The 26,733-nt window shown below is 35.8% G+C and overlaps 1 protein-coding gene across 3 annotated transcripts in view; it reads right to left on the bottom strand.

The window, feature by feature from the left end:
- Positions 1-26,733, bottom strand: part of RUNX1 (RUNX family transcription factor 1) — a 339,165-nt gene that overhangs the window by 91,815 nt on the left and 220,617 nt on the right. For all 3 annotated transcript variants that reach the window (XM_020995861.2, XM_020995862.2, XM_020995864.2), the window contains one exon: positions 5,502-5,606. In XM_020995861.2, coding sequence (XP_020851520.1) covers positions 5,502-5,606 — 105 coding nt within the window. The remainder of the gene's footprint in view (positions 1-5,501; positions 5,607-26,733) is intronic.

Genomic DNA, 26,733 nt, shown 5'->3' with positions numbered 1-26,733 from the left:
CTAACTCAAAATATAGAAATTTTAGCACAAAGATGTTCCAATAATGAACACTTAAAAATCAGAAGATCATTCAAAACTGAGTGCAATCAATAAGTTCTATTTCTTTTGTCTTATTTTACTTAGGTTTATAAGACAGCTCAGGAATCTACATATATAAAACAAACAAAAAGAAAGATTAGTAGTACAGTATATTCTTGAGAAAATATTTTTTAAAAGGCCTTGAGGTCTGTCAAATTGAAGATTTTAAAAAATTGTGACCCTCCCCTACTCACCTCTGGTCAGGCAGGTGATAAACTTAAATGGAAGAGTGAGACATATATATTTGCAGATGGCCAATGTGGGAACTTGTTTTGCTGGACTATTCATATTTTGTTTTTTTTTAAATTGTTCAATTTAGGGGAAGGGAAAATGAGAGAGGCAGATAATAAATGCATGTAAAATTTAAATAAAAGTTGTATTCAAGACTAGTGGCCTAAGCAGGCAGCATTCTCCAGAGTTTATAAATTATAATTTTGACCTCACTGTCAGGAATTATGAATCTAAAAATTTCAGGCACAACATAACCATTGTGAAGGACTGTTTTAACCTGAGGGCAGAATTTGTCCCAGAAATAGTCAATATTTGCTTTATTAACCTTTTGAATTTTTAATTAGGTATCTCAATGTTCTACATGTTATGGATACCTGACTAAACAGATGATGAGTTATGACATCGGATGGACTGCCCCAATCCAGCTCACTAGGAGAAATGCCCAGATGGGTCAATTGGGGACAATGGTCCTTTTTTTATTTTTTAAAAGTCAAAGACCATATTCGAGTGCAACTGAACCATTCAAATGGTTCAGTGAAAGAAATATATGTAGGCATTTATGTGTCTATTTTATTATTTCCACACAATATGGCCAAACCAAATTCCAGGCACATGAAATTATGATTACTGTTTTTTTCATTACTGAGGAGAAAAAAAAACCCCTTAAACATTCAACTATTCAGCTTCATCCATAAAGCTAGAAACAATAATAAAAGGGGTGAGGGAATGGTATTTACCATATCACTGTCATGGGCCAAAATTTTCAAGTTAAAGGAAAGTCTCTTTTAATGTGTTAATAATGTATTTCACTAATTAATGGTCTCCATACATACTAACAAATAGATTCTTTAGATTTCTATGCATGAAACATCCTTATGTATAAAATTCCTTCTATCTATGTGTTTTCCCCAAAAATCAGTTAAAGTTTTATACAAGAAATATTTTCTATATTGGAGTAAATATTATACTACAAATAACAAGTCAATTATTTTAAAATGATCAGTAGGGAAAGAGAATAAGCATTAGTGTAGTATCTATTATGTACCAGGAAGTGTGCCAAGTGCTTTACAAATACATGTATTTTACACCTTTTAAGGTTTTTTGCAACAAGGCATAACAATATAGAACTATCTTAAAGTGGTATAGAATTATCTTAAAGAAGGAAATTGACCTGCCCCCAAATATTATTTGACAAGAAAGACTCTGTGAAAATGCCCTATAGTTGAGCTAATTACCATTTGTTTTAAGTCTTTCATACATCTATTGTTATGATGAATTCTAAAATAAGAAGAGGTACAAAAAACTTGTTTACAGCCTATTAAGTAGTAATCTTACTTTGTCCTTTGGTTGATTGATTTAAAAAAAAATTAGACCAACAGGATTATCTTTTTGAAAATTAAACAATGTGACTAATATATTTCTATGGAAAAAGATTCAGTAATTTCTTTTCATAGCCTCTGTTCGTGTTTAAACATTATCATAGGCATAGAGCTCTTTCCTATTTTTAATAAAAATCTTTCTTGCTCCAACTTACATGTTTCTTCTCATTTGGTCTTGGCAGATAGAGAGCAGTTTAATTAATAATCTCATAATAATTTGCATTTACCTAGAGTAACTAATCAGGATATCAACATACATGAAAGAATGCTCCAATAACCAATAAGAAGAGAACTGCAAATTAAAACAAATCTAAATTTTTACCTCACTCTATTAGAATAGCAAAGATGACAAAAGCTGAAATGGTAAACATTGGATGATCTATGAGAAGAAAAGCAAGAGTTAATTGGTCCAGCCTTTCTGGAAACAATTTTAGACTAATAGGACTAAATTAATTTTAGACTATTAGACTAAAATAAGTCTAACTTTAGACTTAGTAGACTAAAATAGACTTAATTAGGCTAAAATAAGTTTAACCCAGAAATGCCACTATAGTCAAAAGTGAATACTCATTGGTCAATAAACCCTTATTAAGCACATACTCTATGCCAGATATCATGCTAAATGCTGGAGATACAAGTAAGAAAAAGAACAGTTCCTGCCCTCAAGGAGCTTACAGTCTAATTAACAATACATAAAAGGAAGCTAGGGCTACCAGAACGATCCTGAGAGGGAGTGGTACAAGACATTCATGAGAAACCAATGAAGTTAGCTGGAAAAGTCTGAGCACTCAATAAAGACAGGCCTTGGGAAGAGTTCATTGTTCTACTCTCCAAGAGGAGAGAGGTAGCTGAATGTGCTGAAGAGGTGCTGAGAATCAAAGCTGAACTAATCTTCAAGATGATAAGATATCAGATGTATACTCTAAGGATATCAAACACAGAGGAAATGATCTATATATAAAAAATTATAGCAACACCTTTTTTAATAGTAGTAGTAAAGAACTGTAATCAGAAAGAGTATCCATCAATTACAGAATAGTTGAACATAATATAGAATATTATGTTATCATAAGAAGTAACAAATATAAAGAATTCAAAAATGAAAAAAAACACCTAAGCTGACGCAGAATCAAGTAGGTTGAACCCAGAGAACAATGTATACAATGACCATAGTAATATAAAATACAGCTGTGTTGAATGCCTTTAAACTGTGTTCACTGTAGAACCATTCACAATCATGACTTAAGACATAGAGGTGGCGGACAAGGGTCATAGAATGAGGCATATGTTTTCAGAAATTATCAATGTGCTGATTTGCTTTGATCAACTATGGTTATTATTATTATTGTTTACATTGCAGTATTTTAGAGTCAGTCACTGAAAAGTGCTGGCAATCTTTAAAACAAAAAAGAATATATACATATACATATACATATATGTATTTAAGTAGATGTATCCTTGACCAAAAAAAAAAAAAAAGGAAGTTTGGAGGAAGGATGATGTGATGAGCCACAGCCAGGCATGTACATATTACAAGGGAGGAACACAGATAGAATTTCAAAGAGGGAAGAGCCTAGTCTGTCACACAGCTGGGAATTTAAGGCATGAAGGAACTTGGAATACTGCTGTCCAGTAACCCTTAACATGTAAGCAGGTAGAACATAAAGATTTTTTCCTTTTCATGAATAACAGAATGTTTGCACTAGTATCCCCATGAGAATATAAAAAGTACCTACTGAGAGTAACCACTCATTGGTGTCTGGCAGAATATCCCATTATATTTGCCATCATCTTGGTATCATCTCCACAGAGGAAAGGGGAGATGAGGGAATCTTGGTCCTCAACTGAACCAAAGCATGAATTATTAACATGTATCTTTGCCCTGTGCTTGACAACTATATCCTTATAAGCTATGTAAGCCTATTTTTAACCTTGGTTGCATCAAGCTGGTTATTTTCTCCATTCCATTAAAACAATAATAACTAGCATTTACATAGCACTTGCTATGTGCCAAGCCCTGTAGTAAGTCCTTTATAAATATTATCTCTTTTGATTCTCACAATAATCCTATGAGGTAGGTGGGTGCCATCATTATCCCCATTTTACAGCTGAGGAAATGAGGTAAACAGAGTGTAAGTGACTTGCCCAAGGTCATACAACTAGTAAGTATCTGAGGATGAACTCAGCTCTTCATGGTGCAAGGCAAGCATTCTATCCACTTTGCCACCTATCTGAGCCTAGGTTGGCTCTCTCCAGCTTTCCATAATAGATGGGTTTAGGGGAAAAGAAAATTCTTTCTGTTTTAGACATGGGGAGTGTGAGATATTTATGGGGCATTAAGATGAACATGCCCAATAGGAGCTTGGTGATGTAGAACTGGAAATCAAGGGAGATAATGGGGCTGGATATAAAGATATGGAAGTCACCTGGTTGGAACTGATAGCTGAATTCATCAAAGTGGATAAGAGCAAGGAGAAAGAGTATAAAGAAAGAGGGGAAGAAGGCTCAAGTCAGAGCCCTGGGCTACATCGACATATATGGACAAGTATGAAAAGCTAGCAAAGGAGACTGAGAAAGATTGCTTATATGTGTAGGAAGAAGACCATGACAAAGCAAGGTCACAAAAATCCAAGGAAGAAAGAGTAACTAGAGGGAGGGGATAGTCAACAGTACTGAAAGTTTTAGAGTTATTAAAATAAAGGATTAGGATTAAGCAAAGGCCTTTGAATTTATCCATAAAGAGGTCATCAGTGACTTTAGAAGATATAGTTTTAGTTGAGCTGTAGGGATTGAAGCCAGATTGTAAGAAGTTGAGAATTTACTGGGAGATAAGGAAACAGGTGTACATGGCTTTTTCTAGTTAGACTGTGAAAGAAAGGAAGTATAAAATGATAGTTAAAGGTGATGGTTGGGTAATGAAGGTTGTTTTTTCATTTGTTTTTGTTTGTTTGTTTGTTTAGGATAAGGAGGATCTGGGCATCTTTGTAGCCAATTAGGAAGAAAGGAGTGAATGAGAAACTGAAAATTCAGGAGAGGGGGGATAATCAAAGGAGCAAGCTTCTCAAGAGACAGAAAAGAATGGTATCAAGAATTGGTGCTGGCAAGGAGAAGGCCCACTTTATCCTCAGACTGAAGCTGAGGTTTCTTCCTCAGAATGAAGTCAGTCCTAAGCTTTCTAGTTTTCAAACCAAACAAACTCAAGTTCTAAAAATTCCTTCATAAACACATTTCTCTTCATCTATATTCTGTTACTTTTCTCTAAAAACTTCCATTTATTTATATTCTATTCAAAAGAAGAAATTCAGAGTAGATATAATAGTGCAGTGCAACATAGAAAAGTTTATTCCCTGATGTTGCACATCAGACTCCAGTTAAAATATCTCAGTATACATTTTGAAACCAATAATAGACCAACATCACTGATATGCTGTAATCACCTATGCTAATGAGTTTTACCTCCTTCTGTGTTATATTATGGGTTCTGTATAATTTCAAGGTGTTTTTGGTGATCAGTTTCTCTAACACATTCCATCCCTTCAAGAAGTTCTTAGTATAACTTAAACCAAGTCCATTGGTTTATCTCCTGATATTCATCACTGTGTTTCAAAAAATTTCCTCCATTTACACAATATGTTTGAAGAACCAGCGTATTTAGAATGTAATTTCTTTAAGTGCAAGTGGCTGATTTACTCTATGACCCCCTGGATGTTGGTAAAGTTTCTGTTTCCTTTAAGGTGATACCATATTTACTAAGGACACAAATTAAGACCATGTCCTCCAATGAGGTAAATACCTAGGGAATAGGTAACTTACTTCTAGGCTCCCGAGGTCCATCCACAGTAATTTTGATGGCTCTGTGATAGGTGGCTACTTGTGGAGGATTCGTGAAGACGGTGATGGTCAACGTGAAACTTTTCCCTACAAGAAAGAAGAGAATGGTGGTATTATATTACTAAATATGAAATCACTGAATTTGCTAGGGATTAATTATCACTGACTTTTACTTTCCAGCACAGAAGCAGAAATGGCATTTTTACATTAAAGCGACTAAAGCTTTGAGTTTAGATACATTTTAATGCCGGCATACTGGCCATCATTCTGGCACAAAGAGTGTTGCCCATGAAATCCCAAGGCAAAGTATACCATATTTAGAAGACATGGCTAATAGTTAATCCATTCTGTTATTATATAACTTTATTTTATGACATATAACATTTCACATGATTGTTAATTTTAATTATTCAATTCTCCAAACATTTAATAAGCATAATAATTAACAAGTAAGATAGGCCCGAGGTATTTTATGCTAATGACTCTAGAAACTTGAGGATCAGTTTGGCAGATTCACCCATTTGGCCCTGGGACAAAAGGAATAAGTAAGAGAACAATACAAGGCAAGGTAAACCTTTGAAAGAAAGGAAAACATGTTAGTGGGCCAATGCCTATCAGAAGCCCCAGTGGAATTCCTCTGTATCTATTTATAAGGCCCTCTCAGTTTCAGCCATCAACCTTCTTGCTTTCTTTAACTTCCACTTAAAGCTTTGGGGAAGCAAGAAGAATATAATTTCTAATTTAGGGAACAGATTGGATATAAAAAAATTCTCTCAATATTTGAAAATGCAAATTACTGATACACTGACACTATTGTGGGTTGGGTTTTATTTTACTTTGCTTTGTTTTTTCTAGATATACAGAAAGAAACTGGCCTGCTAGATCATATAAAAATTAAAAGTCACTAAAACAAATAAGGAAATGTACTTAATAGACTGAGCTGAAATAAATGTGAAGCCAATATGAATATGCTCTGTGTGCGGCCCACTGAAATTGGCCTCTATAAAATAAGCGTAATAATTCTTGCAGTATCTACTTCCCAGGACTATTTGGAAGATCAAATGATGTTTTTAAAGTGATTTGTAGTCATCAAATGAGCTATAAATATGATAGCATAGGTTTTACTTTCATATAACTTGAGTACATGGAAAAAGAGTGAGCACTAAGTCCAGAAGAGAAAAGCAAAAATATGCCCAATTCCTTTACTTCCTAAAAAAACTACACACACACACACACACACACACACACACACACAAACTAATTTTCCCCCTCCAAGGTAGAGTGTACTATTTTTCAGTTTCCCCATCTGCAAAATGGGATAATAATAGCACCTACCTCATAACGTTATCGTAAAAATCAAATAAGATAACTTATGTAAAGCAATTTGCCTTAAAGCTCTGTATAAATGCTAGCTGCATTAAGTCAGTTGAACTACAGGACCTTCTAGCTGTAAAGTTCTATAATTGAATCAACCTAAACAAGTAAGCAGCCCAAAATCTTGCATGGCTTCCCTTAAACAATATGCTGTGTTACAAAGTTTCATCTTCTATTTCTGATTTCATAAGAAAAATACTTAAACATTTCAAGGATTTGTAAATTTATCAGCATGAGTATTCCCTCCATTAATGTAGAGTTCGATTGTCATAACATGGCGGATTGCCTCTGAGAATTCTTGTGACTGAAGAAGTTATCGCCCTTTACCTAACCTAGTGACAAACCTCCCTGTACTTAGCTAGGCTAGTTATAAAAAACCAGACATCATTGGACCCATATTCAATTTCTTTGAGAACGAAGGCTCACTAGTAGGACTAAACTCACTGTAGAAGTACACTGTTGATACGCAAGATAAGGTTGACCTTTTGAGTAGGTGGTTGCTTACATGTTTTAAATTTAAAGGTTTCAGGAAGACAACTTTCCAAGTATACCTCCCCCACCAGTCTGTTAATGATGCCTGAAATTCTACCACTACAGATTCTTTTTTTCCCTCACTGCCCTGGTTGGGATAACACCATAAGCTGTTGTCAGCTAATATCTCAGCAGGGATTAGTTGATCAGATGCATTCCAGCTATCATATCTAGCTAAGAGAAAGACTCTGCTGGAATAGAACACAGGATAGCTACTTGGTGGGGGTGGGAGGTGCAGGAGGCCGTAGAGCCTGGGCATTAACCAAGTCTATCTAGCACACCATCTGTCAGGCTTTCTAAAAATAGTACACTTTTCATCTGTCACTCCTATGCTAAAGAACCTATACTAGCTCCCCATTTCAATTCAAATCAACTAACATTTATTAAATATCTGCTACGTACAAGATACTGTACTAAGTACTTGAGAGTAAAAAAGACAAAAACAGAAGAGTCTTTGCTCTCAAGAAACTTCTATTCTATGGATTACTTACAACATTACACATAAACTCTACTATAAATGTTTCAAGTCCTGCTATATTAAGACATCACTCTCGTTACTTTCTAGTAACTCACATTGACCTCATCAGTTTGGTCTCTCTCATAAGCACTACTGTTCTCACCTCTCTGTCTTTGGGTCATGTCATTTCCCCAGGCAAAAAGTTCTTCCATTATCAGAATAAATGAATTTCAGAAATAAAAGCATCTTCAAACTACCAAGTCCAATCCATATCTGAGCAATAAGCCCCTCTGACAGGTCCAAGAAATGATCCTCCACTCTATGCTCGAACACTTCATGTTAAGAGAGAATTCACTATTTCCTAAAACAGTGAAATCCACTTTGGGAGAATTCTAATTGGTCAGAAATTTTCCCTTAGACCCAAGCAATATTTTTCTCTTTTTCTTTTCATTGGTCCTCATTCTGCCCCAGAGGCCCAGCAAGACAAATATAGTCCTCCCTCCATATGACAGATATTTAAATTTCTAAATATAGGCAACATATTCATCCTAAGACTTTGCTTATTCAGGTTAAACATTCCTACTTCCTCAAAACATCTTCAAATGATATGTCCCTTTACCATTTTAGTTGCTATTCTCCTAAAATAAATGGTAGCAAAACATTTTTAAGCTGCCATTTTAAAATTTTTTCTTATAAAAGACATTATCACATGCAAAGAATGGTGCTCAAATTTACACAGCAACAATCTTTCTTCTGTCCCCAAACAATCCTCCCTTTCTTCATTATTGCTGAGTCATTTTAGTCATGTCCAACTCTTAGAGTGTTGTAGCTCCATTTGGGGTTTTCTTAGCAAAGACACTGGAGTGGTTTGCCATTTTCTTCTCCATTACCTGAGTTTACTGATATACAAAATTAAGAATTTTGATTGGATTATACCTAAGGTACTTTTGTTGGTCTTAATCTACAAAGACTCATATGAACAGACACAGTGATGTTGGTGGAGCTAAAACACACTGTGCCAAATAACTACAACAACAGAAATTGACAGAACAACAAAGCAATTGAAACTAAATGCTGCACAAGTAAAATGGCCAAACTTGGCCCTAAAGAAGAGATATAAGGAGACATTTCCTCCAACTTCTTTGAAGATGTATGTGTGTATAACTGGAACACCGCACATAAAGTCAGGCTTTCTTGATATATTGGTCAGCCTTGCTAATCAATTCTATTTATCCGTTCTTTGTTTTTCTTCATAAGGTATTGTTCTCAGGGAGGGAGAATCTTGAGAAATGGAATTGATAGAAAAAGATATGAATAAAAGTTTACTTTAAAAAGTGATTAAAAAGATATTAAGAGGTATGGAATACAAAACAATGAAAGAAAGGAATATCTGGCATAATGGAAGCAAAATACAACAATTTTAAAAGAATGAGTGAATTATATTCAAGACAGGATGCACAGAGACAACTAACAATACATGAGGTCTTTAAGAAGGTGTCATATCAAAAAGCCTAAATAGCATAATTCAGGGAACAATGCAAGAAAATTTGCCAGAACTTTTGAATATTGACATAAAGCATCAATTGAGAGAACCCACAGATCATCTCCAGGACAGTAACAGCTATGTTTTAAACTGCAAGATATGTAGTGGTTAAGTTGAATATTTTCAATGACAGACAACAAAATTTATGAGACCAGGAGAAAAACTTTCAAATATAAAGAAAAGAAAATTAAAATAGCACCAGGTTATTGAGTAGTGACAACGAATTTCAGGATGTAGTAGAACAGCATATTTCAAAAAGCAAAGCACCTCAAGCTTTGATCCAAAACTATATATCCTGAAAGCTTGAACTTAACCATCAGTGAAAAAAATATGGATGATCAATAAGAGAGATATTGAAGTTTATCCTTAAAAAACATCGAGATGTAAAAAAAAGAAGTCAAAGAGCAATAATCAAGAGATAGAAATGGACATAATGGAATAATGATGCAAATAGATCTTAATGAAACTGGAGAAGTGAAGGCAGAGAAGCAGAACTGCTGCATTGTGGACTAAATAAATACCCTGACCCCTTAGAAGTGAATCAGTATATTTTGTGGGAAGGAATAGCAAAATTAGAGGGTTCATAAATGAGAGAGGGAATGAGAACATATTTTTAAGATTAAGCAGGAATAAAAATTAATGCTGTCTTCATGTTTCTATGTGTTTTAGCAGTGAAACTGGATGGCTGACTTTTCTAAACTTATTATACATTATAGTCCTTTATGTTTTTATGACCCAACTCAATTGATCTTCTTGCTGTTTCATATGTGCAAAATTATATCTTCTCTCTCTACGCCTTTGCATGTCTGGAATGCAGTTCCTCCAAATCATGGTTTCAAAGAATCCCAGTCTTCCTTTAAAGAGCAACACCTTTTCCATGAAGCTTGTATCAATCCCTGTAGTTACTAGTATCTTCTGGTTTCCTGGACTTGGATCACCATCATTTACTGTGCGTGGGTGTGATTTTCCTCAGTAGAATGTAAGTTCCTTGAGAGAAAGAGCTCTTTTATTTCTGTTTATCTCCAGCATTTAATCTAATACATACTAAGGTTTAGTAAATGTTTGTTGTTGAATTGGTTGGTGATAAAGAACTTATAGTTCTATAGCTTCATGAAAATAAAAACTTCCTTCAATTAATCGTTCAATCTACCAGCATTCCTTAAGAAACTACTAGGCTAGGCACTGGAGATACAAGTACAAAGGATGTAACAAGTCATACTCCCAAGTAGGGATTTCATTCTAAAAGTAGAGACAACATACAAAGCAGAAATATAAAGTGACTACAATAGAAACATGTACAAAGATACTTTGGAAGAGAGGCACTCTGATGGATCAGGAAAAGCTTCATGCAGAAGATGTCGCTTGTGCTGCATCTTAAAGGAAGAGAGGGACTCTGAGATGCAGAAGAAGAGATAGTGCATTTCAGCCCTGTGGTATGGACTCTGCTAAGGCACAGAAACAGGAAATGGAGACTTGTATATGGGGAACAGAGAAAAGGCAGGTTTGGCAGAACTAGAGACTGATTTCCTTTTGGGGAATAGTTTCTGTGAGATATGAAAATTTCCCTTTGTCACAAAAGATTTCTATACACAGAGATAATTCAGTTTTTAAGATGGAGAAATTAGTTAGAAAAATAAGGCTTTGTTTTTTTTTCTGTTTGTTTGTTTCAACCAGCTGCAAGTAAAGAGAACCCTCTGCTTCTGAAGCAAGACTTGACTTCAGAGGCCCTAGGGTCAAATTCCAGCTCTGCCACTTACTGTATGGCATTGGACAAGACATTTAACCATTTTGGGCCCCAGTTTCTTCATCTATAAAATAGGAGAATTGGATATAATCTAAATTTCAGCTCTAAGTCTATGACCCTGTGAATCTCTAATTACTGAGTAAATAGAAAGAAATCTTACTTATTTGTAGCTGAAAAAAAGTAGCAGATCACTAAGGCTTTCTTTTCTTTTCCTTTTTTTAAATTCAGGAATGTCCCTGGTGATTTTCAAGTGGATGAAGGGACATTTTCTTTCACATACTGTATTGAGTCAAAATGTGACCTTCTAACACTAACAGATTTGAGACACAGAGCCAAAGATTTCAGGTAACTCACATACTTTGAGATTCATTTGATTATACCTTCATGTGGGAATTAGCCTAAAGCTAAAATGTATACATTTTATCCAAACACTACTTTGCTAGACAATGAAGGTTTCACAATTATTTTGCTCAGGGACTTCTTAGTAGATTTTAATTTCTAGAAGTCTTGAACTTCAACTGTGTTTATGGGTATGAACATATATACCTACACACATAATGGCTGGAAGGCCTAAACCTGATCCCAGAAAATTGTTTTTCAGACTTAGGTCCCTAAGTGTGTGACCAATCTTTTGGCAAGCCTCTTAAATTCTCCAAGTCGCAGTTTTCCTATCTATAAAATAAGGATAATAATATTTATGCTGCCAACTTCTCATTGTGTAGTTTGAAGAACAAATTAAAATATTATACATATATACTTACAGATGTATACATATCCATATATATTATATATATAGTTCTTTGTGAACTATAAATTACATATAAATATGTTGTTAACATATAGCAGGAAGAGTCCTCAGAGATCTTTCCCAACACACTCATTTTAAAAGTGAGGAAGCAGAGACACAGAGAGGTTTAACAATTTAAACAACGTCACATAGTTAGTGAGGAGCCTAGTGAAGCTGGGACTAGAACTCATCTCCTTATTCCCAAACAAGTTCTCATTCCACCATACTAAATACTGTAGTCATGTGTAATAAAAAAATAATAGTGTAGAATCTGTCTCAACATACATTGTAATGTATTTAAACATTCAAAATGTGTAAAAAATATTTTAAAATAGATATGTAGTAGTTTTGTGCTTTAATGCTGGCAATTAATGACAATTGAAAATCAAAATTTGATTAGAAATTGTTTTTTATGTACATTGAATGTTGATGTGTGAGAAAATATGAAGAATGAGAAAAAGGAGGAGTTGTATTTGGAAATAATGAAGGTGATTTGGGGGATTTGCAAGGTCTCCAGAAGTGCATATTTTTTCTTTTTTATTATGTCTAATTTCAGCTAAATTTTTTGAAAGAAGAAATTATCATTTTCTTTAATGATAAAATGACAGTTTCCTTAGTGATAATTTCCTCCTTCAAAAGGTGAAGGAATCAATGATGACAATTTTTCTTTCAAATTTGATTCTCACTACTTAGGAGAAACTGGTGATTGGGGTGAACTCCAGTGTTCCTGACTCCAAGTCCAGCATAGTTATCTACTGTGTCACCTAGCTGCCCCTAGAGATACCATAGTTGTTTTTAATTATTTGGAGATCTGTCATATATTCTGCCAGAAAAACTAGGAGTAATCAATGAAAGTTGCAAAGTGGCAAGTTTGGGAAAATGTAGGATCAACTTCTTGATAATTCATTATCAAAAATCTGATTGGACTGCCTCAGGAAGAGCCATCACAGGAGGAGGTTTCTAAAAGAAATGTCCCTTTTATGGAGTATCAGAGATTGAAAAGGAGATTGTTATTCAAGCACCAGTTGGACAAGATGGCCTCAGAGGGTCCTTTCAATACTAAAATTCTGTGATTCTGCCATAATGTAAGTTTTATATGGAAAATTATTATCAAATATAAATGGCAATTTCAAGTACAAATCAGCAAATTTGACAAAGGAAAGGCGACTGGATGGACAGTACACATGACAAATCTGATTTTATGTGACATGGCCTAGAATGATGCCAGGTGAAGTTATAAAGTAGATTAAATTTTATCTTTTACTCTCCTCCCACTTGCCTTATCACCAACTCCTAATCTCCATCCTTCCTCTCCTCCCATCTGGTCCAAGCCCTTTTTGCATGTTACATTCTTTTTTTTTTTGGCTAGACAATGTGGTTAAGTGACTTGCCCAGGGTCACACAGCTAGTGAGTGTTCTGTGTCTGAGGTCGGATTTGAACTCAGGTTCTCCTGACTCCAGGACCAGTGCTCTATCTATTGCACCACCTAGATGCCCCCTGCATTCTTGATACAAAATTAGCTTGCTATCAATTTGTTATTGTTTAGTTGTTTCCATCATGTCTGATTCTTTGTGACCCCATTTGGGATTTTCTTGGCAAAGATACTAAAGTGGTTTGCTATTTCCTTTTCCAGTTCATTTAACAGATGAGGAAACTGAGGTAAACAGTGTTTGACTTCCCCAGAATCACCCATGAGTATTTGAGGCTAGATTCAGGTCTTCCTGACTCTAGGTTGTTCTATCCACTGCATTACCTAGCTTGCCACTGTCAGTCCTCACTGTCAATTATTTCTTCCTAATATGTTAATTGATGATTAAGGGTTTTTTTTATTCTTAAGAGGGTGAGACAATACAATATTTGCATTTTAAATAAGGGATGCTTTTAAACCTATTCGTAGAGAGAACCTACAAGGGGAGGAACTCCCACACGTACCCCTAGTCCATATTTTTCTGTTCTTATGTTGAGTATAGATAGGTGACAATGGAAAGGACTTTCTAATTCATCTGGTCTAACTCTTGTAATTTTACAAGTGAGGAAACAGAATCAGAAAATTTTAGCGATTTATCTGAATTGATAAACATTGTCGATGGCAATTCTGGGACTAGAACCTGGGTCTTCTGATTCCCAGCTCAGAGCCCCCAGAACATGGTTATATAGCTAATGGTGCTTCATAAATGTTTTAGATAACAGCAATATAAAAACTCCAAATGGTATATGGTCTCTGGTTAGAACTATTATTAGCACAAAAACTGTTTTAAGTATTTTAAAGTAACCACTCTGGTATTTAAAATGCTTTCACCAATCAGCACATGACAACCGACTATATTATATGTTATATATGATATATTCAATAAGTATTCAACTTGGTCCACCTACATCAGTCTCTTCCCTCTCCAATCCATCCCCTACACAACCGCCAAAATTCAATGCCTTTAGGATAAAATATGATATAGAAATTTGACATTTAAGGTCCTGCACAGAATGCTTCCAGACTACTCCAGACTAATCAGACATTATTTCTCTGTTCAGCCAAAGTGTTGCTCTCCATTCTACTTCCTACTTTTTTGCATTGGTACAAGCCAGCCTTTCTATCTGAAAATTCAGTCTTTACTCAACTGTCTCTAAGAATCCCTATCTATCAAAAGAAATGCAAGATGCACAAATTTAGAGGATGCCACCCCAAATGCTCACATGGACTATTTGTGCCTGATCTGTGTAAAACATTCCAAGCTTGTATTTGTGTGATCAGCCACAGTCAGACACACCATAAATTGACTCTAGCATAGTGAGGTCATTTTGGTCCTTTTCAAAAACAAAGGACAATAACCAACCAATCTTCACTTAAAGCATAACCAAGATGGCAAAACTTCTGTGAAGTCTTCCCTTATACACCCAGCTATTAGTATTCTCTTCTTAAATCACCATATATTTACTTATCTGTGCATAATGTAGCCTTCAGTAGACAATAAAAGAAAACAATATAGAAGATTAACCCCATTTGTCCATTCATTCAATTCAGGGACATTTAACTATCAGAAGATCATAGATGTACTGCTAGAAGGGATGTAAGAGGCCAGAGACTTCCACTATCTCAATTTACAGATGTGGAAACTGCACCTCAAAGATGTTAAGTGATTCAGCCAAGGTCACACAGGTACTGACCTATGAAAGATTTGAACCTAGGTTATCTGATTCCAGATCCAGATAACCAGCTCTTATATGCGAACCATGCTCTAGACACCATTCTAGACGGTGCAGGGTATCCAAAGACTGTTTGATTCCTCACTTCCTATCCCCAGTAAGTAGCTAACACCCCTCCCTTTTGCCCAGCTTCACTCACTGTGAAGGTTACATTTTAATGATAAGTGATAATGTTTTGCCCTCTAAACCAGTTTTAGAACTTTTCCATTTAATATCACCTCATTTTTGCCCTCCCAACAGCCCTAGAAGTTAGGCTAGACAGGAATGTTTATCTTTGCTTTGTAGCTAAGAAAAGGAAGGCTCAGAGTTTTAGGGGAGTTCTCCCATATTACTGGTGTTAGGCACTAATATTACTAAAGAGCCCACAAAATGCTAATCCACAGAAATCCTTTGTGATCTGCCTAGCTACTCAGATTTTGGTGAAGTCACAAAAGGCCAATCACTCAGTCAACAAGCATTTAAGTTGCTGGCAAGATGTGAGGTACATTACTATGTCCTAAGGATACAAAGGAAAGGCAAAAACCAATCCTGCCCTTAGGAAGCTCAAGTTCTAATGGAGGAAACAATAAACAATAAACAAGTAAACTAAAGTAGGAGATGACAGTCTTGGGAATAGAAAAGCTTCATAAGAACAAAAAGATATTCTTAAGAACTTCCAGGAGCCATATGAATTCCAACTTAATATTTTTCCTTTTAAACATTTTGTATAAAAACGGAAAGGGACTAGTGGAGCCCATCACATGAGGCACCCAATGTTTGGTGTTATATTCCTTTATTTGGGAAACAGAGTATCCTAGTTAAAATTAAAAAAAAACTGTCAGAGGTCTGGTAAATGCAGGTTAAGCCTCACTGATGTCTGTTTTTTTTTAAATACCATCCAGTGAGGCCTCCTAGTTCATGTTTCTGCCAAGCCAAGTTGTAGTCCAAAAGTTTGGATAGAACTATTAATGCACTGATCTATCGTTGTCCTAACGTAACTTTCTAAATAGGTCTGAACAAAGCTAAATTTGCACAGAGATGGAAAGGGGCTGAATTTCCATTTAGAGCTTATGAAAATGGTGAAACAGTCAGAACCTCAAGAATTATGTCTAGTGGAAAAGCCCAGAAGTCCTTAAGTACAGTCTGAGGCCAACTGCCCTGGCATTGCTACAAATTCTTTGAAATTTGGGTGGAGGCAGTAATTACAGCTCAGGAAAAATGTGATACTGTCGGTGCCCAACCTCAGCAGCACAGAGACACCACACAGTTTTATTGTTAAAATACAGTGCTTATTGTGAAAATATCACTTAAATAGAAAAGGGCATGTATGAGTTATAAATATTTGTGAGACATTAATGTTTATATGAAAAAAGTTAGAATGAGTTAGGAAAAATACTTTTCCTATGGAAAATAATGATTCAGATTAGAATATTAATTTCAGTTCTTTTCTTCCGCTGATAATATGCGTTCTCAGTGCCCAGTGCTTGTAACTTTTTAGTATAGTATTTTATATTGCCAAGAAACAAACTAACTAAAATTGAAGGATTCAAACTACATATTTCAGCATACTTGTAGACAGTTGGAAATCAGCACTGAAAAACTTCTGCTAACCTACAAACTATTTACCATCCACTCTGTTCTTATAGCTTCTCTATTAAAGCTCTACTTTCGGTGCCTCCTTTGGAGCTTTCACGTGGCTCTCTGTTTTTCAAAGCTATGACAATGGAACACAGCTCTGTAGATTCTATCTATCAGAAAAGACTTTTAAAAGGCCTTATTGGATATAGTTCCAGTCCAATGGACTGTGTGCCTATTGTCCAAAGGCTAACCTAAACTAATCAAAGGGGTTCATCAATATGTCTTGGTCCCAGTCCCTGTCATCAATAATTTTTAATCATTGAATCTCACAGAAACAAGTTACAAAATGGAGGGGCCGTGAACTACGTTAGTAAAGAGCACACTGATGTTGATGAAATCATGGGTTCTTGAGGTAATAAAGTGTCACAGCAATGACTTACCATAAGGAATGATATCTGTGGAAACTGAAGAGCTCCCAAGGCTGTGGGTCCATTTTTCCATTTTTTGAATAAAATTCCAATTTCTCTATAACCTGATTTCATCCAGGCTTACCTTTATTTCTTTTCAGTTTAGGGATATTGTGACCATTTGGTAGTACTTTTGAATCACTCACAATTGCAAGGTAATTCCCTTCAGAGTATGTGGAGCTGGGGGGCAGGAAAGGAAGACAGCAGCTATTTAACTGGACGAACTAACATGTAGATATTGTGCTGGACTAAATTTATTCAAGAAATGTCATTGGAAGATAACCTGTGACCCAGGTGATTAGGGCCTTGGTTCATCTTTGATTAGCCATCACTCCTTTATGGCCACACATAATCTAGTAGCCCAACTGTCTCATTTTATACATGAAGAAAGTGAGGCTCATACAGGTTATGTACACAGGTAGTTTGTGGAAGAGCTAGGATTTAAATGCAAGTGCTATGACGTTAAAGGCTGGGGTCCTTTCTCTGTACCTCATTATTTCTCTCTGTGATGGCTCTCTCTTTACCTCAAGTGCACAAACTAGGTATGATTTTTGATTGGGCTACAAGAGAAGACTATCACCTAACAATGAGGCAAAAAAGACAGTGGAACAACTCCTTTAGGTTGCCACCTAAAAGAAGCCCAGACCTATTCCACTTATAGTCTTGAATTAAATAAGCATATTAAAGAAAGATGGCTGATGCTTCCCAGCCTACATTATTATAGAGCATTAGCTCTGAGCCATGGAAAGGCTCTTCCTGTCTCAGTATGATGACTCAATTAGAACCACACGCTACTCTTAACTATGGCAAATGCTCCATTAAGTCTATGGGATTTTCTCACATGGTCTAGGGGGCAGTATGCAAATCATAATTTCTTAATGATGGGCCTAGGCTTTATGGTAAAAGCAGGGAATAATCTAACCTGAAATATAAGTAGAATATTTGCTTACATTTTCTTTGAGAAAAATATAATTTAAGTGGGTCCTAATTTAATGTTTTTACATTTCAGGGTAACACTTGGGAAATCATAGGAAACACATTTTAAATCTAGCAGTATGCAAAGTACGGTGAATATTTCAAAAGAACCTCTCCTGGCGAGGTCATTATACAATTTAAGAGGGCTCCATGGCCTAAAATTTGGTGGAAGATGTCAGTGACATATGATGTCAATTAAAGTTACTTAAAGTGATAAGTCTCTAGATAGTGTAAGAGCATCAGGATGCCGTATTGAGATTCTATATTAACAAAGAACAAAATAAATACCTCTTTTTAAAATTAAATTTTTTTGTTCAAACAATAAAAATTCACCTCCCTTCCTTTTCACCTTCCTTCTCTTCTCTCCCCAAATGAAAAAGAAAGAAAAACAAAACCCCTGTTACAAACATGTATAGTCAAGGAAAATAAATTTCCTATAAGCCATTTTATTAGCCATTCAGTGTATGAATCTATACTCTGAGCCAGGAGCATGTTTCATCATGTGACCCCTGGAATGGTAATTGGTCATTGCATTGATTAGAATTTGTATTTCAAAATTGTTTCTCTTTAGAATTACTATTATATAAATCATTCTACTGGTTCTACTCATTTCACTCTCTGTGAGTTCACTGAAGTCTTCCCAGTTCTCTGTGGATTCTGCTTTTTAACCCATTCTGCTATCCTCTTCTTTTTATTGCTAAGTTTCTTCCATTCACATACGTAGTTGGGGACATTATCTGTGCATTTCTCTCCATCCTATGTTCTCACACTTTCTCTTTTCTTCAATTCTTGCCTCCTCCTTACAAATAAGAAGAGAGTAGTGAGGGGAGTGTCCTCAGAACCAATGCTCTAGGTTTTAAAATCTCAGTTCACCTCTTTGAGGAGTTGATCTTGTGCCAAAGTTGCATTTTTGAGACTATTTTGGTAGATCTGTTGGATTTTATTCTTCTAGGTGTGGATCCCAAGCTTTCCTGTCACTATAATAGCTCTTTATTGCGTGATTTTTTTTTGCCTATTCGTTCTTCCAACCCCCTTCCTGACTTCTGATTTTATTTTAGGGACAAACTTTTTATACTTCTGGAGATAATGTTTGGGCTGAGTTTTGTCCTGATCAGTCCTCCTATTCCTTTCTTGGGGTATTGAGTATTGTATCACTGTAGTTTCTTAGAGATCTCTCAGGCTGAGGACCTGAAAGCTTTCATTCTTCCAGAGATGTCTTACTGTTGCCCTACTGTCCGAGCTCTACAAATTTCTGACCTGGAATTTAACATAGACAACATACCTGTGGCTTGCCCCTGGTTTGAGTTTGAGTAGACTGCTGTTACTTGACTATCAGGTAGGTAGAAAGCTCTGCAAGTTCAGAGAGACAGACTGCAGTTTCCTCTTTGGTCTAGGATTCCTGCCCTAATTATTCTCTGATTGAGCTGAAACTGAAACTCTCATTCTGTCTCTGGGTTTAGATCCATATAGATGCTAGTTGCTTCTGAAATTTCTCCACACTCAGTCTATAACCTAATAATAATAGTAATAATAGCTAGTATTTGTATTACACTTAAAGTTTTTCAAAGTGCTCTAAGTATATACATTAACTTATTTTATCCCCATAACAGCTCTTTGAGGTAGGTGCTATTATCATTCCCATTTTACAGATACAGAAACTGAGGATGAGAGAGATTAAGTGACTTGCCTAGGGTCCTACAGCTAGCAAATATCTGAGGTGGGATGTGAACTCAGGTCTTCCTGACTCCATGTCAGGAACTTCAACATTTCATCCATTGAACAACCTAGGAACCTGACTATTGTTCAACCTGCATTATTGCTCCTTAGATACACGTATCCTCCTCAGTCTCCTCTGGATCTCTTTCTTATCACTGGGTAGTGAGTGACCAAGCTGCTTTTTTGCACCTGTTCCTGCTTTCTACATAAGGTCCAGCACCCCTACGTGGGTCTAGGACTCCTTGCCCTAACATTGGTCATCTTTTGGTCCCTGTATTGGAATGCTCCTAGAAGCCCTTCCTGGCTAGACCTTGTCCCCAATGTCTGCAACCCTCTCTGTCTTCCTATGCCATCCTGGGCTGAAATAATGACTCACTGGGATTTTTTCTTGTATTTATCAATCAGGATTTGGCTGGTGTGTTTTCTAGCTCCTTCTGGCAAAGAGCTCAGCTGTACTTTTTACTACCCCACCATCTTGGCTGGTCTCCCACCTTTAATCTTAACATGGACCAAAATAAAATAAAAACTGACTCATAATTACTGAATAAAATCAGGGTTAGACTATAAGGTAGAGAAGTATGCTGTCCACTAAAAAATATTTGCATCTACAGGCATGTTACAAAACATCCCTCTTTTATTATTCCTTTGCAAGGAGTTTGACAAGACCAGCATGAAATAATAGATCACAGAATCAGAGAAATAGATCTAGAAGATATCTCAGAGGTACTTTAGTCTATCCCCCCCCCCAAATTTGAAAAATGAGACCATTTAAGCCCAAGTAAGTTGTTTTTTCTCCAAGATTGCACAGGTAAGAAGTGGAAAAGCTAAGATCTTTCAAATTATTCCCTGGGAGTTCATACAATCCATGAACTAATTTGTTAATTTTTGTTAATTGTTTTATTTTGAATGCAGAATAGTATTTTATTATTAGGATGTTATTAGCAAAAGATCCTTTCCTCAGACAACTTAGATGAAGACCATTATAAGAACAAATACATACACACACAGTTTGGCCAAAAGGCAAAAACAAAAACCCCCTGATAAGATAATATGTAGGAATGTTAAATGTGGAGGTGCCTTGTAACCCATGAACTATTTTGCTGATCAGAATTTTTGTTATGATAATTGAAAACAAGATAGCATTAAGTAAATAGCATATCATCTTTTCCTTTCAAATAAAAGAAAAAAAATTTAAAGATATATTAAATGTCAATCTATGATTCAGCACTTGTCTAGATGACCATTTGTGTCTCTATAATGCTTGCTGCTGAAACAGGAAGCTCTAAAAATCACTCAACCATTATTTCTCTTATAGCCACTTTGTAATTGATAGCTATCTCCTCTCTACTCAGACCAAAATGAACTACAACTGACCAAAGATATGCAGGCTGGCAAGTAAAGGTAAATGGTGGATGGGAAGATGAGTTCAATTTATCTCCGCTAACTACTCTACCATAACATGCATTTAAAAAAAATTCTCAAGAAAAAGACTGCCTCATACTAATTATAATACCCACACACTTAAAATCAGAGTAATGCTCAAGCACTTAACAAAATCATAGTAATTCCCAAGTGCTTAATAAGATCTTCAAAGAATAAAATATCAAAGAATTTGTTCAAGGTATGTAAAGTTTCAAAAATTGTTCTTTTCCTGTGGTCCCTGTTATGGATGTTGCTTTGTAGGGCTTAAAGTGAGGAAGTAGCTTAGTTTAAGATACAAAACAAATGAATCACTGCTATTTTGTTCAACTATATAAAACAAAGTTAAAAAAATGATTTCATGGATAAAATGTAATTCATATCTTTGCTGCAAAATTTCAATTTGCCATACAGTGTAAAGAAATCGGTTTGCTAAGGCTAGTTGAACATTCAATTTTTCACACTAAAATATAAACAGTTATTTCTCTGTCTTCATTGTTTTAAAGCAAGACAGGGAAGTATACCTATAGCTAAGTATATTTAAAAACAATAAACAAGAAAAAAAGTCAAGTAAACTTTTGACAGAAGTTGATTAGTTATAATCTAATTGCCATTATACTTAATCACTTCTTGTTTTCAATAAATCTCATGTCTCTTTGATGCCCTTAAAGTAGAAGACTGGTCCACATAGCTAAACAGCTAAACATAACCCTTTCCTATGGCATAAAACGGGAGTGTGTGAATAATGAATTGGTTTATTTTCTATTATCAATACTGCATGTTGAAATAATTGTTCAAATATATTAATAATAGCCATTTACTATAAAGTATTTTTTACAGGAAAAAAATCCTTCCTTTCCCTTCCATTATATTTAAGCACTCAGCAGGAATGCATCTTTCTCATGCAATTGCCTAAATAAAGGAAATGACTTATCAAATAAAAATCCCCTAAATACAGGACACTGTGTGTGTGTGAAATGCACTAGTCCAGACCATTAAACACTGTACTACCAAGGAATGCTTGCTGAGGAAAATACTATATACTCAATGTATTCATGATTTTGTTGCACATGATTAAATTGTGAGAGGTAACATAAGTATAAATTCCAAAACACAAAAATAAAAACAAAAACTCTACAGTGACAAGATACAGGGAGTCTGATGCTTGGCTTAGTACAGCACATGTATGCATTCCACATTGGCGCATGGCAGTGAGTAACATGTGCATGCGTCTGAAGACAGTGGACTTTCTGTTATAAAATAAGAAAATACATGGAAACATTATATCTCAACCTGACAGCCCTCTAAAATGTTTACAGATTGAACGGAATTTGGTCCATATTTTTAGTTATTTAAATTATGCCCATTTGAAATAAAACATGCTATAAGGCAAATCATGGGATACCAGATATCTATTGCATTCATTCATCTATTTATTCACTCATTCATTTGTTTGTTTATTATTTCATTCAAGGATAAGAGGTGGTACATAGTGGTTAGAGAGCTGGCTTTGGAATCAGGAATGATTGACTGAAAAATAATTCATTAAACACTTATTATGTCCAACTACTGTGCTAAACAGTGGGGGATTCAAAGAGAAAAGCGTCATAGTCCCAACGAACTCAAATTCTAACCGGGGGATACAATATTTAGGATATTTCAGTTTCAGGGCTATAAGAAGGCCTCATGATCCTTAGGGTACAGCACTGAAGCATAATTTGTTAATGTTGTTCAGTCATATCCAACTCTTTGTGACCCCATGGAACCCATTTCAATACTGCCCATGGGTTTTCTTAGCAAAGATACAGAAGCGGTTTGCCATTTCCTTCTCCAGTGAATTAAGGAAAACAAAGGCTAAATGACTTGTCCAGGGTCACAAGGCTAACAAGTATCTGAGACCAGATTTTTTTTTTCTTTTGGTGAGGCAATTGGGGTTAAGTGATTTGCCCAGGGTCACACAGATAGTAAGTGTTAAATGTCTGAGGCTGTATTTGAGTTCAGGTATTCCTGACTCCAGGGCCAGTGCTCTATCCACTTCACCACCTAGCTGCCCCTGAGAACAGATTTGAACTCAGGAAGATGAGCCTTCCTGATTCCAGGCCCACTGGGCCACCTAGCTTGCCCATCACTTTTTTAAGCTTAGACAGTAACAGATTAAACTCTAATTTGTAGTATTTGTCAATTTCTGAGGTATGAATGTTCATACTAAAAATTTAACAATTGCCTCTCACAAGATAGTTTGATATGGCTCCAGCATACTCCTGATTTACTTCACAAAATAATTCACAACATAGAAAGTAAAAGGAAGCAATTAAATATAATTCTGCAAAACACCATTAAAAAAACCAAACAAACCTGATACTTGTTAATGTTTGCAAAATATTTTTGGAAGTAGAAAGTATACTGTGTAAGTATGTGCATTTTATGTCCATAACTCAAACTATTCTTGCTACTTAAAACACAAAATATTGAAAGTTCAGGGACCTTCTCAGAGGCCAGGCTGCTGTATTTGCAAGTTTTTGTGTTTTCCAAGGCTCTCTCTCTCTTTCTCTCTGTCTCTCTGTCTCTCTCTCTCTCTCCCTTCCTCCCTCCCTCCTCCCCTGTGTTTAGATAGATAGATAGATAGATAGGTAGGTAGATAGATAGATAGATGGATAAACTCTTTTCTACTGGACATATACCATTTTTATGTGAATGATTCTGAAGTTTATGTAATCAGTCCTGACAACTCTCCTGAACTCTGGTCCCTGATTGCCAACTGCTGGTGTATATCTATACTTGAATAGCTTAACAATGTCTTAGGTGACACAAGTCCCCATTGAAATTCATCATTGTGTGGGTGGAGCCAAGATTGCAAAGAAAAACCAGGAAGTTGCCTGACCTCTCCCCAGTTTCCCTTGGAAACAACATTAAATCAAGCCTCTAAATGATTCTGGAGTAACAGAATCTACAAAAATATGGAGTGAAACAATTTTCCAACTTAAGACAACTTAGAAGTACTTCAGGAAAAATCTGTCTCACTTGAGTAAAAGGGGAGTGCAGCCCAACATGGATGGTGTCTGGTCAAGCCATTGGGAGGTTCTTAACCATAGCACAGATCAGCAACTGAGGCCCTTTGGTTCTGGTTCAGCAATCCAGTAGCACAGCAGGATAGTTGTGAAGCGTCTAGCTGCAGCACAGAAGGCAAATTGCCTGCCCTGGAACCCAGGACATAACACGCACAACTAGGCCACCCCAGTGGGCAAGCTGCCAGAGCCTTAGGCCCTGGCACAGAAAGCCAGTGAACAAGTCCCTGGCCCCCAGCACAAGAAGTTGGGACAGTGTCTCTTGTGCCACAGGAACAGAGGTCAGCTTAAAAAAAAACAAACATGACATAGGCTAAAAAAATGAACAAAAAACCATAAAAAGCTACTACAGTGACAGGGAAGATTAAAACACAAGCTTAGAAGAGGACAACAATGTCAAAATGCATACATATGAAACCTCACAGGAGAATATCAGTTGGTCTTAATTCCAAAAGGCCTTCTTTGAAGAGCTCAAGAAGGATTGTAAAAATCAGAGGGGTAGAAGAAAAATTGTGAAAAAAATGAAAGGTATGCAAGAGAGAGTCAACAGCTTGGAAAAGGAAGGACAAAAACTGACTGAAGAAAACAACTGATTAAAAATAGTCAAATGGAGAAGGAGATACAAAAGCTAACTAGAGAAAATAATTTCTTAAAAATTAGAATTGGGTAAGTGGAAGTTAATGACTCTATGATTCATTAAAAATCAGTCAAGCAAAATCAAATGAAAAAATAGAAGAAAATGTAAAATACCTCATTGGAAAACAACTGACCTGAAAAGTAACAAATTTAACAAGACTCAAGAGAAGCATAAAAAGGTAAACAGGAAAGAAAAAAAAAACATATTATGTAATAAGGCTAAATTGTTTACATCCCAAATGGGAAGATGATATTTGTAACTCTTGAAAACTGTATCTTTATTAGGGTAGTTAGTAGGGGTATACATAGACAGAGGGTGTGGGTATAAGTTGACTTTGATGTGATGATATAAAAACATAAGGGATAAAGAAAAAAGATTGTATTGGGAGAAGAGGAAAGAGAAGGCAAAATAGGGTAAATTACAGCACATGAAGAGGTGCAAAAGACCTAGTATAGTAGAAAGAAAGAAGGGAGGGGTGGGTGAGGATTGTTTGAACCTTACTTTCATTGGATTTGGCTCAAAGAGGGAATAACATACATATTTAGTTGGGTATAGAAATTTATCTTGCCCTATAGGGAAGTAGGAGGGGAAAGGGGAAAGAAAAGAAAGGGGAGTGGATAGAAGGAAAGGCAGAAGTATGAAGGGAAAGAAAAGGGAAGGGGGGCTGATAGAAGGGAGGGCAGATTGAAGGAGGCAGTGGTCAGAAGGAAAACACTGGTGAGGAGGGGAAGAGTGAAAGGAGAGAGAAAAGTATAAATAGGAGGGAATAGGATAGAGGAAAATACACAGTAATCATAATAACTGTGAATGTGAATGGGATGAAATATCCCATAAAAAAGAAATGGATAGCATAGTGGGTTAAAAACCAGCATCATACAATATGTTGTTTATAAGAAATACATCTGAAGTACAGAGGCAGAGTAAAGGTAAAAGACTGGAGCAGAATAAATTATGCTTCAGCTGAAGTAAAGCAAACAAATAAACAAACAAACAGGCATAGCAATCATGATCTCAGAGAAAGCAAAAACAAACACAGATTTTATTAAAAGAGATAAAGAAGGAAACTACATCTTGCTAAAAGGTACCATAGACAAGAAGTAATAGCAATACTAAGCATATATGCACCAAGTGGTATAGCATCCAAATTCTTAGAGGAGAAGTGAGCAGCATGAAGAAATACACAGCAAAACTATACCAGTGGGGGATCTCAACATCCCTCTCCCAGAACTAGATAAATCTAACCACAAAATAAACAAGAGAGAAGTTAAGGAAGTGAATAGAATTTTAGAAAGGCTAGATATGATAGACCTCTGGAGAAAACGTGGATGGAAAAGAATACGTCTTTTTCTCAGCGGTACATGGCACCTACACCAAAACTGATTATATATCAGGACATAAAAACCTCATAGTCAAATGCAGAAAGGCAGAAATATTAAATGCGTCCTTTTCATGTCATGATGCAATAAAAATTATATGTGATAAAGGGCCATGGAAAATAGATTAGCAATTAATTGGAAACTAAATAATCTAATCCTCAAGAATAAGTAGGTCAAACAACAAATCTCAGAAGCAATCACTGATTTCATCAAAGAGAATGACAATAATAAGACAACATACCAAAATTTGTGAGAGGCAGCCAAAGCAGTTTGTAGGGGAAATTTTATATCTCTAAATGCTTACATGAATAAAACAGAGAAAGAGCAGATCAATGAATTGAGCATGCAATTAAAAAGCTAGAAA

This window comes from Phascolarctos cinereus, unplaced genomic scaffold, assembly GCF_003287225.1.
Source record: "Phascolarctos cinereus isolate Bilbo 61053 unplaced genomic scaffold, phaCin_HiC Scaffold_726;HRSCAF=1367, whole genome shotgun sequence".
In the NCBI taxonomy this organism is placed as follows: Eukaryota; Metazoa; Chordata; class Mammalia; order Diprotodontia; family Phascolarctidae; genus Phascolarctos; species Phascolarctos cinereus.
Note: the sequence above shows the minus strand (reverse complement) of the source record. Positions and strands in the feature narration are given on the sequence as shown.